Source organism: Larimichthys crocea, chromosome VII, assembly GCF_000972845.2.
Source record: "Larimichthys crocea isolate SSNF chromosome VII, L_crocea_2.0, whole genome shotgun sequence".
NCBI lineage: Eukaryota > Metazoa > Chordata > Actinopteri > Sciaenidae > Larimichthys > Larimichthys crocea.
Genome location: NC_040017.1, coordinates 24,755,728 through 24,772,266, shown reverse-complemented (window position 1 = coordinate 24,772,266; position 16,539 = coordinate 24,755,728). Strand labels below are relative to the sequence as shown.

Here is a 16,539-nt window from a genome sequence, read left to right as displayed (position 1 = left end):
ATGACATCACATGCCAGCAATGTGAGGCATGAGTTCATCTGGACAGGACCAGGATGCCCCCCCTAACTTGTAAAGCAAAGCTTGTTTTATAGTTGAAGCACTGTTCTTCATTTACATCTCCCCCTCCTCTAGTCATTCATTAAAGTACTTAATAAATCAATTGAATACGCCTGTTGTTGTCTATTAACTGTTGGACCGCAAAGCAAATGTGGTCATTGTTATTATAAGCAAGCATCCAAGACTGTTATGTTCTGTGTATTCAGGCCTGATTCGTGGAAAATGTTACATATTCATGTGGCATGTCATAACATTTTTTTTTTTTCATTCAAAGCTCTTGTCACTAACTTCAAATAACCAAACACACAACATCTCTCCACCCATAGTCTTTACATCCCTCTATCCACCCTAGACATGGTGTGTTTGTGTCTTTGGTGTTGTGACAGCTCAGCTCCTGCAGCTTACATTCCTTTCATCCCAGAATCCCCCCAAGGGGTCGGCCCCACCTCGACCAATCAGTGCCCCAGTGTGAGGGAATCAGACAGATGCAGGATCTGGCAGATGGTAGGCAAGTCCACGGTCAAATGACATCCACGTCATGTGTGCTGTACTGTACCGACTCCCTGCATTTAGCACTTAACGGCAGTCGTGAATGAATCGAACCTCATCAGAAATGCTTGTTTGCTCTGGCCCGGAAAAGTCGTAGAAAACTATTTGGACTTCTATAGCATCAGTGTTGAATCTGTAGGGTAATTGGATTTGGATCAAAGGCATGCACGTCTTTCAAAAAGGTCTAGAGGGCTGCTCGGTTTTTAGTAATAACAGAAACGCTTCCGGCGTTGACCTCCACTGCCCTCTTCTACCTTCCTTTCCCCCCGCTGCCCTCAACCTAAAAATCCCTGCTTTGAAGGGCTCAAGTCATCGTGGCCACTCAGTCTGATAGAGAGAGACAGATAGTTCTGGAAAAGCCTGGAATTTCTTAGCCTGTAACCTATTCCCCCTGTACATTAGAATAAACATCAAAGATAAATGTAAAAGCATGTTTTTTTGGGACTTTAACAACATTGGTTAAAAGAGTTTTAACAGACATTGGATAAGGCTTCAAAGCAAGAAGCACACAAATGAAATAATATTACATTATTCCCTCTGAGTACAAATAGGACGGTTGATGAAATTAGTTAGAAAATCAAAGTGAGTTACTCTAAAATTCAAAACACCTGGAATGTGTGCTTAAATTTCATTCATCCGACACATTATGAGATTCTTCTTCTATTTCGAATTTGAATCATTTATGAGCCACATGTGGAGGTCAGGGCCACGGTCCATCACTGCAGACACAGATCTGAGGCAGCTATACAGTATATAAAAGATTTGATAGAATAATACAGTTGAATGGGGGCTGTGAGGTGTCTTTGTAATAACTGGTGAAAGTGTGCCCCCTTGTGTTTGAAGAACACAGGGCGTTTGTTTCAAACCACCACAGTCTTTGAAATGAAAGGCAGCCAGCAAATGATCAACATTTGCCAATAGGCTCTCTCGCTCTGACATCTTTATATTTACAAAATCTCCACCGTCCAATAAAAGTCACTTCTTCCTTCCTGATTTACGCAAGCGTCCCATAGTGGTGGAGAACTGCAGAGCCGACCTCTCGCACAGTGTGAGAGGATTGTCTGTTTCTGTTTCTGGGTCTGCGTCTGTCGAGGATGTGGATGCAGAGGTCGAGTTACGGCGCTCCAGTGACAAATCGCTTGTACGTTGACTGTGGAGATGTGGTGAATTCTCAGGAGAGACTGGGCATGAATTGGCCCCAGCGAGGGGTCCTGCAAGTCCTTCCTGATTCTCCTTCCCCAGTCCCTCAAGGTGGGCCTGGAAGGTTGAGGTCTGTTGTTCCAGGGAGAGGAAACTCTCCTGCGCCTTGTCAAACTGCAGAGAGAAATGAGTTTTCAGTCAAACCTCCAAACAACATTCAGCTGTTTGTCTAGCGGCCAGAGTTAAGTACACAGTACCTGCTCAATGTTGGACTGGAGCAACAGCTCTGGCCAGACCGACTCGCTGCTGCAGCTCACACTGTTGCACATATGAGCGTGTCTCCAGGTTAACTCCTGTGAAACAGGGCAGAGAGTGAAGTGTGAGTGGAGACAACAAAAGTGGATTTTTACGGCATGAGGAGGAGTGTACCTGCAGTAGCTGTGTGCTGTCCTTCAGATGAGTCTGGCAGCTCTGAAGTCTGTTCCTGTAGTGATCCAAGACTGCAAACAGAGACTTTGGAAAACACATGAGGGAGTTACAAACAAGGCTCAAAGGCAAATGTTCTTTAAAGGAGCTGAATCTAGTTAAAAGTAGTTAAAAAAATCTAAATAAATCCAACGCAGACCTTCACACCTGCTTACCTCTGTGTCTGTATGTGCTGAGGCCAGGTCCCCGTGGCCTCGGCTCCCCTCTTTGGTGAGCGTGACCCCAGTGTGCAGCTCCTCCAGCTGAGCCCAGAGGCCATCTAGGCCCTCCAGCATGTCCTTCACACTGGTTTCAAAATCCCCCTGCACCTGGACGAGTCTGCACAGTGACCTCACCCTATCAGAGAGCGGCGTGCGATGTTTAGTCCAACTAAACAAAGTTTCCAAGAAAGCAGATGGCACGTACACTAAGATGTCGAACCTCACCTCTGCTGCAGGTAGTCGAGGATGAGCTTCAGTTTGTCTGTCAGTGCAGGGTCCCTGTCCACCCCCTCCGGTGTCGCCTCAGACCCGACAGGAGCCTTTTCAAGTGTGTGAAACACTGACTGCAGCGAGAAAGAGAGGATTTGGGTTTAGTTTGTGGGTTTTTGTTTGGTAAAGCCACTTCAGACTGTGCAGCACATTATCCATATACATGTTATATTATTTGTGCATACTGCCGTCATATAAAAACTTTAAGAGATGAATACAGTGTGCAGGAATCTACTTGTTGCTTTTTATATCCGTTCTCCGCCCACACATCTGTTCTACACATGCGACTGTTCAAAGATACATTTTCATACAATATAAAAATGCCAAAACACATAAAAACGACACTGATTCAAAAATCAATTTCTGGAACTGGAAAGTGAAATGATAAACCCCAGCGCAGGGCACTTACTCATTAGGAAGAGATTAAAACAAGACAAAGAGTTTACAGCTTTGCTCGTGGCCTTTTGATGCGTGAGTTTATCCTCAGGCTGGTGCCAGAAGGAAAGGCCATATTCTTGGCCCAGTGAGCACATTAATCATCACAGAAAGTACATTAGTCTTTGAGATATTTGATCATGAACTACGGTATCTCGCTGCTATCGTAGAGCCACAAACAGAGCATGTGCTAAAAGGCAGACAGGAAACACATACAAGGGGTCAAATCGTTCAAATTTCACTCCTCGGCCAAAGTGGTAAATTCAGAGCACAGACGAAAGCAACTCAGCGACGGTGTGTGTTGCCTCGGGCTAGAATATGTGTGGATGCCTGAGTGCATGGTCTGATCTCTGTAATATCACCAACAAAGTCTTCACACTGATCTACATGCAAAGAGCGACTCAGAACACAGGAGATGACAGGTATCGCTGGAGGCTGCCGTGTGTGGTAGAGAGAGAACGAGAGAGAAAGAGGGTATTTTGCTTCTTTGAGGTGGTTTCCTGCCTCTTACCTCCAGCCTGAAGAGGAGAGTCTTCATGTGGGGCACACTGGGGTCTGACAGGGGCTCCTGAAGCACACACAGCTGCAGGCTGTCGACCAGGGCAAGGGCCAGAGGATCGTCACGGCCCGGCCTCCTCGACTGGGACGTACTGTGAAAGCATGTGAATGGGTTTGTTTGAAAAGATTATACTTTATTTAAACTCAAACTCTTTGACTGATTCGCCAGACTTCTTTCAAAGATATTTCATCTTGAAAAAAGTTAAAAATGTACTTTTCAAACAGAACTCGGCACGTTCATGACGGGTCGAACAAAGACACCAATAAAAATGTGATTCCTACAAATGATCTGCAAACAGGTGTGATGATTAAGACACCTGAAGTATGTGTGTGTTGAAATATGTTTCAAAATATAGATATATCAGGATGATAACTTTGGTACTTGCCTCTCTCTGCTGCCAAATGTCAGATTTTGATATTAAATAATGGAGGAATGATTGTCTCACCATGAACACTGCCCATCCCTGTTTTCAGCCATAACCTCCTGCTGCACCCTCAGCGACGGTTCCCCCTTGAATTGAAGTAAAGTTACTGAATAAACATGAACAAACACGATTAAATACACCAACAGTGTTGAGTGAGATTCACTCCACGCCGCTGCGCTCACCTGGTTCTGTCCTGGCCTCAGGCAGCACCTCAGGGCATGGGCACAGCCTCCCAGGACTATCCACAGCGAACACACCAACAGGAGCCTCCAGCACACACCTGTGAGAAACAGAGAGGGGTGCTGCGGCTCCTCCACCTGGCACACCGACCACACTACACCTACTAAAGCGAAACTGTACCAGCCCTTCCAGGGTCGAACTGTCCTCAGAGTCTGTGACCAAGATGTTTGCAGTAGCTGAAGAACAGCTGGTGTTTGATTTGGTCTGCTGGAGTAGGCAAACAGAGAGAGAGAGAGAGAGAACATGTTCATTGTAAATGAAAAGGAACAGTATGATTTGTTAATTAGGAAGGACAGGGAGATACAAATAGACACTTTGCTTAGATTAGGACTGCTGAAGGTGGAAAAACTATAATGCAGTGCTGAAATAAACGTTGATATTGGACCTCTTGTCACAAATTATCCTTTAGAAGATCATTGACACTGAAAGTTACAGATTTGTTGTGCTTCACCTTTTAAAATGTGGTATCTCTTTAGAAATCCAGACTGGAATTTAAAATAGTTTGGAGGTTTTGAACAATGCGTCAACCACACAGCATGCATTCATAATGACGGACAGGCTGATGCTGTCCATCCGAGTCAAATCCACAACGCAGCACCGTACTGTATAATAACTGATAGTCACTTCAGGTGTTTTCAGCATGTGTAATGTAAGCAGCAGAGGCGTGACATGTTGACAGACGTCTACCAAATGGAGCAGAAAGGCATTTTTCTGTCAACATGGCCCGAGCACAGAAACGTACCATCATTTCACACAGACTTCTCCTTCATGTTGCAGCAGATAATCAGAGTCCTGTCCTTTAAAAGCTGATTCAAATCAAAGGCCACCTGTTGACACACAGGTCCACCTACCTCTGCCTATCAGCAGGGTCTCCCTCGCCGTCCTCCTTTACCTCCTCCATCCATTTACACTCCCCATCCTCCCTCTTCCCCCGTCCTGTGACCCCTTTCCCTTTGGGGTAGGCGACTGTCATCTGAGGCATTGGAGCAACACACAGACAGACATGCTGGTTCAAACAGCAGCGGTTAGAAACACTCACTTGTTCTATATGTGATTAGTTCTGTGACGTGGAGATCTTGTTAGACTGGCTTTACTGGAAGTTTTGTTTTATCTAGGTAGTGCCTTTTTTACTTTTCCCACATTCCAAACTGGCAGGAATGTGTTAAACACACTCATTACAATTGTGTTGAGGACAAGCCCTGCTCCACCCAGCTACACCTACAGGAGCTGAGAGCAGCAGTCACTTCTTGTCTTTTGAATCACTGTCACACACTCAAACAGAGCTATTATTAGACCAACATCATGTGAAGAACAGCATTAAAAACTGAGATACATGTACAAATGGAAGAGAGCCCGTTTTAAATCATTAACGAGGTTTACACTGTCTGTTTCCGTTGCTGTGCTTCACCGTGACAGTTTAAAAATGCTGTTGAACTTGTTTCTGTTTTCTGGGGTCATGCTGCCATCTAGCAGCGTGAACGGAAACAACACATCAAGCTTCAATTAACCTCAATTGACACTGTGAAATTGTTAGGGGCGTCCCAGTTCACCACATTCATAACGAAGTGAACAGTAAACATAGTGTACGTACTGTATATGAAAGGATTTAACCTCTCAGCACGAGGACAAGAGGAGGAAATAACCTGCAACAAATGGAGCGATCCTTCGTAATGCTCCTGCTGTACTGCACGTCTATTGTCATAGACCAATGTAAATAAGGTTCACATTAACAACACTTTACAATGGCCTTAATTCAGTGTGCTAACCTGTGTCATTGGGAACTTATAGTGCAAGTACAGGATGAAAATCAACAGATCTGGTTGTACATTCTCCTTTCTCAATTCACTGTGAAGAAAACAGGAGACATGCCGAGTGCTCAGCTAGTTTACCTTAAAATAATATTCTGCCCAATTCCAAAATTTAAATAAAATTACATTTTACCTCACAGACAAACAACTGCTAATAACAAAAATGAAAATACATATAACTTAATACTCCCTGACGGTGGTTTAACTTGTCATCTTGCTGCAACGATGTAAAAGTGTAACGACACATCCAGCCACACCTCTTTGAGTCAAGTTTGAGTCAAGTATCCAGAGTCATTCAGTCTGTGAGGATTGTCTTCTAGATGTCAAAAACAAATAAGTGAGTTGTACTATGATATATGTATCTGAGAACTCTCTTTTTTCAGATTTTTACTATAAAAAAAAAACAGATGTTGTGACAATGACAAAGGATTTTGAGGAAATCAGGACAATTCAGCGTGGAAATAAATACAGATTCTCAAAATGAAATGCAACAATATGTTAACATACGATATAATAGATGGTGTCTTCTGGGCAAAAACATGATGACCTGTTTTTAGAAGGACAGCTGCAGGATTGTTTGATACAGTTTTATCTCGCTTCTTACAAATCCTTTAAATACTTTAAGAAATGTCCGCAACTTTTAAACCTGTAGGAGTACCGAGCAACAAATCCTTTCCTCTACTTCAGATGATCGCGTTCATTGTCCATACTTTCCAAACATGCACAGAAAACCCTGTGTTTCATATAATGTCCGTTGTCAGCAGTAAAAAAAGCAGTAAATTAAAATGTCTCTGAAAACAATCTACGCTTCTTCTCGGTGCTGCGTATTCTAAACAAACGTTCAGTTCGGTTTCTGTTCTGTATGTTTCCTGTTCAAAATCAACTCTCAACTCATTTTAATTCTCTCAGCTCATTCAACATCTTAAACACTCCCTAAACACATAAAACTGTGCCGGTTATCAAGTCATCCCATCCGTTTATCTCTGTATGTACACAAGTCTGTATCAATGTGCATATGACTGTGTTTGTTCATTCATGTGCGTACAAGCTGCTGAGGTCTACATGCGGGATCGGTCTGCGGGTTTGTGCGGGCGCTCGCAGAAACAGTTCAAGGTTTCGTGATGTGAACTTCACTAGTGCCGCTGCCATTGGTGGTTGTGGTGATGATGTACTGCGTGGTGGCTTGCTGATTGGTCGACTGCTGCTCCAGATGTTCGGTGTGGGCCTGGGTCGTGTTCTGGGGAACCGTTTGTTTGGACTCCAGCTCAGTCTGACCCTCGGAGATGACGTAGTGTGTCTGCACAGGGACGGGGACGAGAACGTCTTTAGTCTCACAAATTCATTTCAGCATTCACACGAGCAGCATGACATATTTCACATTCTCATTTTCATCTTTCAGACATCATCCACTCACCGTTTTCACCTGGTTGCTGTTGACTCCAGATACAGGCGTACTGGCCTCAGCTATCACATACTGTGTGTGAGGTAGAGTCATCATCTGGATCTCAGATGCTGCAACAGTAAAAACACATTAACCCGACCAGCCTTTAAAACACTCTGACAGGTAGGATACGGTTGCAGGTGTGTGACTCACGGTAGCCCCTGTAGTTCCAGTTCCCGGGTATGTAAGCGTGCTGCACAGTGCCCTGCTGCTGCTGCTGCTGTTGCTGCTGCTGCTGTTGCTGCTGCTGCTGCTGGGTGCTGCTGGTCTGCAGGGTGTGGCTCTGAGCTAAGGTGACAGGGGTGAGCTGGGTGGGGCTCAGCTCCTGACTAGGCTGCTGAGAGGTTGGGCTTAGAGGCTGACCTGTGACCTGAAAGAGAGTGAAGAGACGGTTGCATGAGCACTAATTACGTATTATAAATTACTAAACAACCTGACCCCAGAGTGGGTGTACTGAGGATTTACCTGGGTGGCACCTTGCCCAGTGCCTGAGGGCTCAGCGACCTGGATGTGTTGTACCTGGATGGAGTGCTGGCTGTAGCCATGAGGGTCATGCAGCTGGCTCACATCGACTGTCGGGTGCTGGGAATGTGGGGAGGAAGCCTGTGAAACACATATTTTCATAAAAAGAAGCTACTTTAACTCTTTTATCTGCACACAAACACTTCAAACTGTGCAGCAGGACGTTGTTGAGATGGTGTGTCAGCTTTCCAAGCATACACAGAAGTTTAAAAGAAAACAAAATAAAACAATCTAGGTCCTGGATCAGATCCCAGATCTTACCGGAGCCACCTGCACCACCTGCAGCTGAATGTGTTGCGGCTGGGACAAGTTGCCTCCTGCCTGGGACACGGGGATGTACTGGATCCTCTGGTAGTCTCCCTGCGCTGTGCGGTAGTCTGTCGTCAGCGTCTGAGAAAGCTCCGTCATGGCCTGGGTCAGCAAATCTGTGGTCTGCAGAGGAAATAAATCATACAGTTATAATGTCTGGTGTATATTAGTTGACCTTTGTTTCTTGCTTTTGCTATACCGAGTAGTTTCACATCACATTTATTTGCAGAGTGGGTTTGTTCTTTTCTATTACCACTTTTTTTTGTTTATGTAATACTTATTTTACTGAAATCCGCTGAGCTCAACGTGTATGTTTGTAACTCTTTCTCACCACTACGGTCTCAGCTGTTGTGCCATCTGCACTGATGACTGCAGGAGCGCTGCTGATAACAGCTGTAGTCAGAGGAGTCTGGATGGTGTTGGCGAGTTGGGCAAACTCCGGATGCTTCTTCCTGATGTGCTGAACCATCTTAGTCTGAGATACAAAGACAAAGTGAGTGTCACTGTGAGCTACTGCAAACACAGAGCTACAGTCGATCTCCTCTGGAAGTAAAATACCCTCTTTCACAGAGCTCTATACTGACCTTGCTGCTGTACTGTTTAGCACAGTGTGGGCAACAGACCGGGGCAGTGGCGATGGTGCCAGTCAGCTGAGTGTGTGTGCTCAACATGGGGTCCGGCTCTCCGGGAGCAGCCGGACGCAATTTACGGATGCTGGGAGGCAATTCTGCCCCGGGGTGGTTCTTCAGTATGTGGGCTTTCCTCTTACTGGCACTCTTATACACCTGCACAGAGATCAGTTCATTAATATCAGACTGACAGCTCAGGCAGTTTGAGGTGAAGTAGAAATAGAAATGTTTTGAGTCCTCTCCAAAACTCACTGTGCACCTGACAGGATGGGGAAAACAAACCTTGTCACAGTACTGGCAGAAGTAGTCTCTGTTGGGCTTGATAATTGGCAGTGTTAGCTCAGGCACATCGTCAATACGCATCTCTGGATGTCGCTTGGACAAATGATTGACCTGTAAGCAGAAAAATAAAGCTAAGTGTGCTGGAATTCGATCTCAATGAATAAAAAAAACTCTCTGTAATTTGTTTTGTTTTTTCCGCTCACCAGCATTCCTCTGCGTCTGAATCCCATCATGCACACTCTGCATTTGAACATGAAGCTCTCGAAGTCGGTGGTGGGCACCTTCAGTTTGAGGGTTTTGGATCGGTGGATTCGGTCGGCCTTCTTGGCCTCTCTGTCAGGATTGTGCATGCGCTGCATGTGTTCCCGCAGCTTATCTTTCCTCTTAACGTCACAAAAGGAAAAATGTCACATATAAGAACTCACATATCTACAGTCTAACACTACAAACCGTCTCCTATTTGTCTTACCTTGAATTGTTTGCCACATGTCGAGCACAGGAAGTCTTTGCGGTCAGAGTGCCGTAACATGTGCAAGCGCAGTTTGTCCGGCCGGCAGAAGGCCTTTTCACAGTCTGGGCATTGGAAGATCTTCTCTGAATGGAAGCAGCGGATATGCTTCTTCACCTGAAGATGAGAACATTTAGTAGTCAGAGTTTCGTTCATTGGCTACACTGCCTTGATCAATCTGTGAGAAGCATCTACCACAAACCTGGATGAAGTCACTAAACGTCTTCTTGCAGGATGGACAGGTGAAGCAGCCGTCCACGGCGTGCACCCCCACGTGGTCTTTGAGCAGGTCCAGCCTTTCAAAGGATTCTGGGCACAAGAGACATGAGTAGGAGCGGTTCTCCGTGTGGACCACCAGATGATCCTCCAGGGCTGAGTCGCTCATGAAGCTCTTGTTGCAAATGTGGCAGGAAAAGGCGTAGGCATCGCGACCATGGACTCGCTGGTGCTGGTCCAGTTTGTCTTTGTCGCGGAAGGCCTTTCCGCAGTGGGTGCATTTGAAAGGACGGAAACTCTTCCTGATGAAAAGGTGCTGCAGCGCTGCATTCTGACACGGGGGAAGAGAAACATGAGGAATTTACACCAACAGGAAACCCCAGCTGTGTTTCTGACACGGATCTGCTGAAATGTGACATGAACATCGACACCGTGAAAACTGACAAAAGAAAAACGTGTTTTTCTGTCATCCCACCTACCTGCACATCCATCTTTGAGAAACGCACGCATTGAGGAAGAGAGACACACTTTTTGTAAAGCGAATCATGGCCAGCGTGACACCAAACAAACTGTCAGAAACATTTCGGTGAACACAGAGAGACTCCGGTCTTACCCGTATCCTCTTGGCACGGCGCATGTCCTGAGATGTGAGGTGGGTGTCTGATTGGCTGCTCTGTGCTGAGTCCTCCTTTAGCGGACCTGGCAGGTCCGTACTGGAGGGTGTGGTGATGGACTCTGGGACCGGCTCCCCTGCAGGAGCTACAAGCTGGCCATCTGCCTCAGTCACAGGCTCCACCTCCGGCTCCATCTCCACCACCTTCAGCCCGTTCTGCGCTACCTCTGCTTGCCCCTCCAGGGGCTTCTCCGTCAATTCCAGCATCTCCTGATTAAAAAAGGTAATTGGAAATGTTGTTAGAGAGTAATTCAGTAACATATAAGTAAATTATATCATTACAGATTATTAATGTGTCTCTTACTGTTGTCTTGTCTCCACCAGCATCTAATGGTGGTTCCAAACGTATAAATTTAGGAGGCCGTCCTGGTCGTCTTCCTGTCCCAAATCTCCTCCTGCCTCTTCCTCGACCCCGGCCTCTGGATCTGACAGAGGATGGAAACATAAAACAGTCATACAGGTTCTAATGTGGTAAAAATAGAAAGTAAGAAACAAAGTTTTACCTGGTAACAGAGTTTAACTTGTCGTCATGCATGTTGAGATGTTGCTGCAGCTGTTCAGAGCTCACAAAGCGACGGTTACACTCATAACAAGGCCAGTTCTTCTCTTGCTCCCGGAGCACTGAGGAAACAACAAACAAGTGAGGACCACGAACAACCACGACAACGAGGTGTGAACATTAAGCATTATGTGCGGAGACTCACCTTTCCTCTCTTCTTCTGTAACATCGTGGATCTTCTGGCTGACAAACTCTGCATATGAGGCCGCATACCACACCTGCAGAAGGAAATATCAACAAAAACACAAAGACATCCTTCATTTACTGGGACTGATTCACTCTCCACCAGCCCCTCAGATAGATATCTGGCTCTTCAGTTACCAGATGTTCGACTTTTGAGTGAAACGAGGTGACTTTCTTCATCTGTTTGATGATAAATGAGCTACTGTATACACAACTCAACGCATAAGACTGACCTTGAGCTCCTGTTTGGGTTGGATGTTCTTGATGGTGGTGTAAAATATCTCTGAGCCGTACTGATAGGCCACCAGGTTCTGCTCCAAGTGGTTCTGAGCAGGTCTCACAAACATCATCCAGTTACAACTATCTTCATCAGAAAGGTCCAACCAGGTGTCGTCAGACTTCTCTCCATCTTTCTCCGCATCCAACATGCACAGCTACGTCAACGAGAAAGAAACAGATTAGAGATCAGAAGTTAGATGAACAGTGCAGCTCTACAACAAAATAAAAAACGCACGACTAAAGAGACATCTAGAGCCGTCAGATAGAAACTGATTTACTTTAAGATGAATGTAGTGATCTTGCAGTTCGCTCTGAGAAACCAGGGGTCCCTCTACGGGACCAAACTGTGTGCGCTTTGGGATGCGTCTCTTGGAGAACACCCCGCCCAGGAAGCGATCGATGTAGAGGACCAGAGGCAGGCTGGCCCGGGCTTTGGACATGACAGGTCGGTTGGGGATGGGGTGCAGAGGGCCGTGCTTCAGACACACAGTGGGGTTGGCGTTACTACACTCCTCACACCCTGAGAGGCCACAAAGAGGGGAAGAAGACAGAATCACCACAACTGATGTAACAAATCTGTCAACAGAACCGTTAATTTCACTTTGTTTCAATTTCAGTGAGCTTATGAGATAACTTCTGTTGGCTCTCTATAAATAAAATTCAATTAAATTGGTCTCTTCATTTCTCTTACTGCCATGGTAACAGATAAATTTAGATGCAACACAACCTCAGATTAAATTGCTTATCAAGAAAATCGTTTGCCTAGTCCAGAATTAGATCTGGCACGTCAGCCAGAGAGCAGCAGCATCTTTGTTTTTTGTAATGTTTATCTAATGTTCCAAGATCAATCAGATCAGAAGAAGACTCCACACTACGACTGCGTCACTCACAGAGGCTGTGAGGGTTGAACGATTGAGGCTCGCGAGGTTCCCAGTCATCCATCTCAGAGTCTTCATCCTCTTCTTCGTCAGAATCATCTGTGGAGTCCGTGGCCCCTAGCGGACTGGTCGGGGGGTCGGCTATGTCAGCCATGGAGGGGAGCGAATTGGACACAGAGAGCTGCTCCTGCGTGTGTCATTTCATAAAGTTAGACCATTTACCTGCTGGGCTAAACAGGTACTTCTGTTTCCCTGCTACAAACACATACTATGTTTCTTGTTTGGAAAGGTGAACAGTCCTCACCTGGGAAACTGGCTCCAGGATAGCTTGAGGAGCCTCTGCGACATTACTGAGAACATGCAGATTGGCAGCGTTCATGTTCGGTCCACTGGGCAGCAAAACTGTGACCTACGAATGAGATCACATTGCTTTAAAAGTTCAATAAGAACCAGGTGGGACACAGAGATGTAATGACATGACAGTGCCTGGTAAACTCACCTGTTGGGTTGTACCATCCTGCTGAATGTACGCCACCTGTGGCTGATCAGAGAAGACAGCCTAAAAGGAAAGTTAAATGAAAATATGAAGCTCTGGTGTGATATTTGGACATAGGTGCATGATGTTCTAGTTATGGGTGGCATCTAAATGCTTCAAAATGTCAGGTGAATACATATCTGATCTTACCTGAGTGCCATCTGCAGGATGTATGTAGACCAGCGTGTGCTCTGCAGACTCCACAGAGGTATAGGAGTTCCCATCTGCTGTATAAACCACCTGCTGCTGTCCCCGGTCTGCCTGATCTCCACTGTAAACTATCTGGGCCACTGTGCCGCCTTCGAAATGCACCTGCAACACGCACACAAGAAGTATGAATCACCTGCACTCAAGAAAATCTACGGTGAGTTACTGTCCTCCTCAAATCATATAAGTGGATGTGTGACGAGCACGAAACACAAATTACAAGATGCTTGCAACGTATCAAATGTGCCGCAGTGTTCTTATGACTTGAATAGGGCACTTCAGGGACACTTGAGGCAGGGTGGCAGACCTGTGCACCGTTGCCTGGATCATTGTTCGCAGCCTGACTCCACACAGCAGAGGGTTCCTGCTTGGTCTCCATGGCAGCACGGTGCCAGGCCTGTCGCCAAGCACGTCGCCTATCACTTCACTCTGGAGACAGCCTGTAACACACAAACACACACAAACACAAAAAGGGGTTGAGGTGATTTTTAATGATGATAGTAATGCAATAATAGATAAAGTGAGATGTGAGGTTTGGAGGTTGTCTTGTAGATGTTTTGATGCATTTTGCACAAACATGGAGTGAATCAGAGTCATGTTAGGGGACTAGGAGGGAAAAGCTGCAACAATGAAGCACTGCAGCAGCCATTTCTGAGCAAAGTGACACTGAAATCAACCTCACGTCCGACCTGCCACACTAATTTTTTTAATTTAATTTAATGAGGTGTTGGGGGGTTGATCTTCAGACACAGTGTTGCTCCTGACAGGAGGTGGGAGGCCATGCATGCACGCCAAAATAAACCAGCATGTCACTTCGTGGTTGTGCAGAGCAGAGCGGTCACACAGGACTCTCAGCGGGGGTACGAGAGAAAACGCGGTCAACGTTTGCTGACGAGGCCGCCGGGGAGTCTAAACACAAGAGCATGTCGGTGCAAAAAGAAAAAACCCAGCGAGAGATCACGACTCTGTCATCTCATTCAGAAACACAGTTGGTATAATCAATAATAAATTCAATCCCCCCCTATTTTAACCCCGCAGGTTCTCAGTCCCAACTGGACCATACCACAAAAACCAGCGCTATAGAAACCGGGGGCATTTACTGCACCATGTACCGGCCTTATACACTCAATGTAAGGCCGACCTTGGAGCCAAACATAACTTGTCATGCTTCAGGACGTGAGCCACGTTGGGATATTTCAAACAAAAGGTCGTTAAAAGGCGGTAAAAGTCCGAATTATTTGGGTAGACCCACCCGTCCCCCCGTCCTAGTTGAGCCCAGCCCTTCAAGTCTACCGTGAACAAGGAAGACCGGGCTCCATTTTGGGTGGGACTAACAACAACAACCGACGACCGAAGAGACTAAAATGTATTTTTTCTACCGGTGCAAACGCGTCAAAACAAACCGCACATTTATTTTGTATTAGCAGAAAGACTGCCGAGCAGTTAAGCCACGGAACCGACCGCGAAGCAGTTCGTCGTTTTCTGACATTTTGTGGAAAGCGTAGAAGTTGTTCTTACCTCCAGAAATGGTAGCTGCAGAGATGGCCGCATTGCATATATTAACATAATCTGCCTAGCAACACGCAGGAGCGTAGCTTCTGGTTGGTGGTCGTTTTTTTTGTTTTTTTTTTACTTCGGGGAGATGCTGAAACACAACTTAACGTTTTTAAAAGTATCACGAAACCGTGTTAATGATTATATAAAATATTATATAATAAAGTGTAGAAACGGATAATGTTACCGCTAACGTGTTTTATTAATCGTGGTTTAAAACTTAGTGCTCGGTTTTAGAACAGCCAATCAGAAAATTTAAAACATCCGTCGTCGTCCAATAGAATTAAACCTGTTAAAAGAAGTGACTTTCTTCTACTTATGCGCTATTATTTACTAGTTTACTCATGAAAATATAATAATTTTGGATATATTAAGGAGAATTAGTCGATTTATTTCTAGATTTATTTAATTCTTCCAACAACTGGATGATGACCGTTAGTCGGTGTATTATTTACACGTCTTTGCCGCCCCCAAGTGGCCACACTAATGAACTGCAGTATTAAATTAAATCTCTAATCTCCTTTTATTTCTTATAATAAAACAAGTTTCATGTGTGTAAGAACGAAATAGCATAATAATGATATATATGAATATATTAAATATATAATTTCGACGTTTGATTTGGTGTTTTTAAATTTGTTTGTTGTGTTTACCGCCCTCTAGCGGCCACAGAAGGGAAGCGCAATATTTAATACTACTTCCGGTGAATATTTTCAAATTAAAATAGACCAAACAGTTTTTGTTTTGTATATAGAAGTTACAACTCCACATCGTTTGGTGACAATACAGTAATTAACATTAAGATTATTAATATACTGAGTGATATGAATAAAGGTATTCATGTTAGTTAGTTAGTCAACCAGTGTTTTTGTTTGTGGTATTTTTTAAAAAAAACAAAACAGTTTAATGTATAAAACTATAATTATAATGTGACCTCGCCGTTTAATTAGTAGAGGTTACTGTGGGGTCATAAAACAGTGGTCAACCTTATAAGGAACGTGTATACTCACAGTATGGATACTTTCAAAATAAAACAGACATGTATGTAGTTGCGTAATGTGACCACTGGGGGTCGCTGAACAGTCATTACAAACTCAGATAGATAGATAGATAGATAGATAGATAGATAGATAGATAGATAGATAGATAGATAGATACTTCATTAATCCTGAGGGATATAAAGGAGATGTGGGAGGGTTTGTGCTGTAGAAGAAGGTAGTCACGTCCTGTATTGTCCTTCCTAAATAAAGCTCTGGCACGGCTCTGCTTGCTATTGTATGATATGATTATAGGCAATAATCTGATATCCTACCTCGTGTCATTTTTTAGCTGCAGCGCTGCCACCAACACACAGAGAACATCTGACCCGCAGGAGTTATGTTGTTATTTTAGAGCTCGCTGCGAGTCTGAGATAAGCTATGATTAAGAATATGTGACACTATTGTATTACTGTAATATACTGGCTCATATTGTGTTTGTTTAGGGTCAGCTTTCAGACAGCTCGGAGAGAAAAAGTGATGTTGGACACGGTGACAAAATTCACCCATTACTCTGTTAAATGACTCTGTGTACTTTCCTCTGAGAGAACTACAGTTT

The 16,539-nt window shown here is 44.8% G+C and overlaps 2 protein-coding genes across 4 annotated transcripts; both read right to left on the bottom strand.

Moving 5' to 3' along the window:
* Positions 1–954: 954 nt before the first annotated feature.
* LOC104925976 (uncharacterized) lies at positions 955–6,453 on the bottom strand. The gene is made up of 9 exons (XM_027280500.1): positions 5,212–6,453; positions 4,303–4,567; positions 4,142–4,206; positions 3,649–3,787; positions 2,658–2,776; positions 2,388–2,568; positions 2,176–2,259; positions 2,004–2,099; positions 955–1,920 (listed from the first exon to the last, which is right to left on the bottom strand). The coding sequence occupies exons 1-9, from the start codon at positions 5,340–5,342 to the stop codon at positions 1,582–1,584; spliced, it is 1,419 nt and encodes a 472-aa protein (XP_027136301.1). The 5' UTR covers positions 5,343–6,453; the 3' UTR covers positions 955–1,581.
* Positions 6,454–6,552: 99 nt separating this feature from the next.
* prdm10 (PR domain containing 10) lies at positions 6,553–15,419 on the bottom strand. Of its 3 annotated transcripts, none has more exons than XM_027280498.1 (24): positions 14,642–15,419; positions 13,697–13,829; positions 13,333–13,494; positions 13,147–13,206; positions 12,952–13,056; positions 12,660–12,834; positions 12,048–12,289; positions 11,724–11,924; positions 11,453–11,525; positions 11,252–11,369; positions 11,053–11,173; positions 10,689–10,958; positions 10,555–10,566; positions 10,062–10,406; positions 9,821–9,976; positions 9,555–9,734; positions 9,352–9,462; positions 9,025–9,225; positions 8,772–8,915; positions 8,393–8,563; positions 8,075–8,212; positions 7,763–7,979; positions 7,583–7,680; positions 6,553–7,465 (listed from the first exon to the last, which is right to left on the bottom strand). In XM_027280498.1, the coding sequence occupies exons 2-24, from the start codon at positions 13,766–13,768 to the stop codon at positions 7,277–7,279; spliced, it is 3,561 nt and encodes a 1,186-aa protein (XP_027136299.1). In that variant the 5' UTR covers positions 13,769–13,829; positions 14,642–15,419; the 3' UTR covers positions 6,553–7,276. The 3 variants fall into 3 exon arrangements, with proteins under 3 accessions (XP_027136299.1, XP_027136298.1, XP_027136300.1); XM_027280497.1 differs by having other exon boundaries at positions 14,908–15,419; XM_027280499.1 differs by lacking the exons at positions 10,555–10,566; positions 14,642–15,419 and having other exon boundaries at positions 7,277–7,465; positions 13,697–13,768.
* Between the last annotated feature and the right edge of the window lie 1,120 nt (positions 15,420–16,539).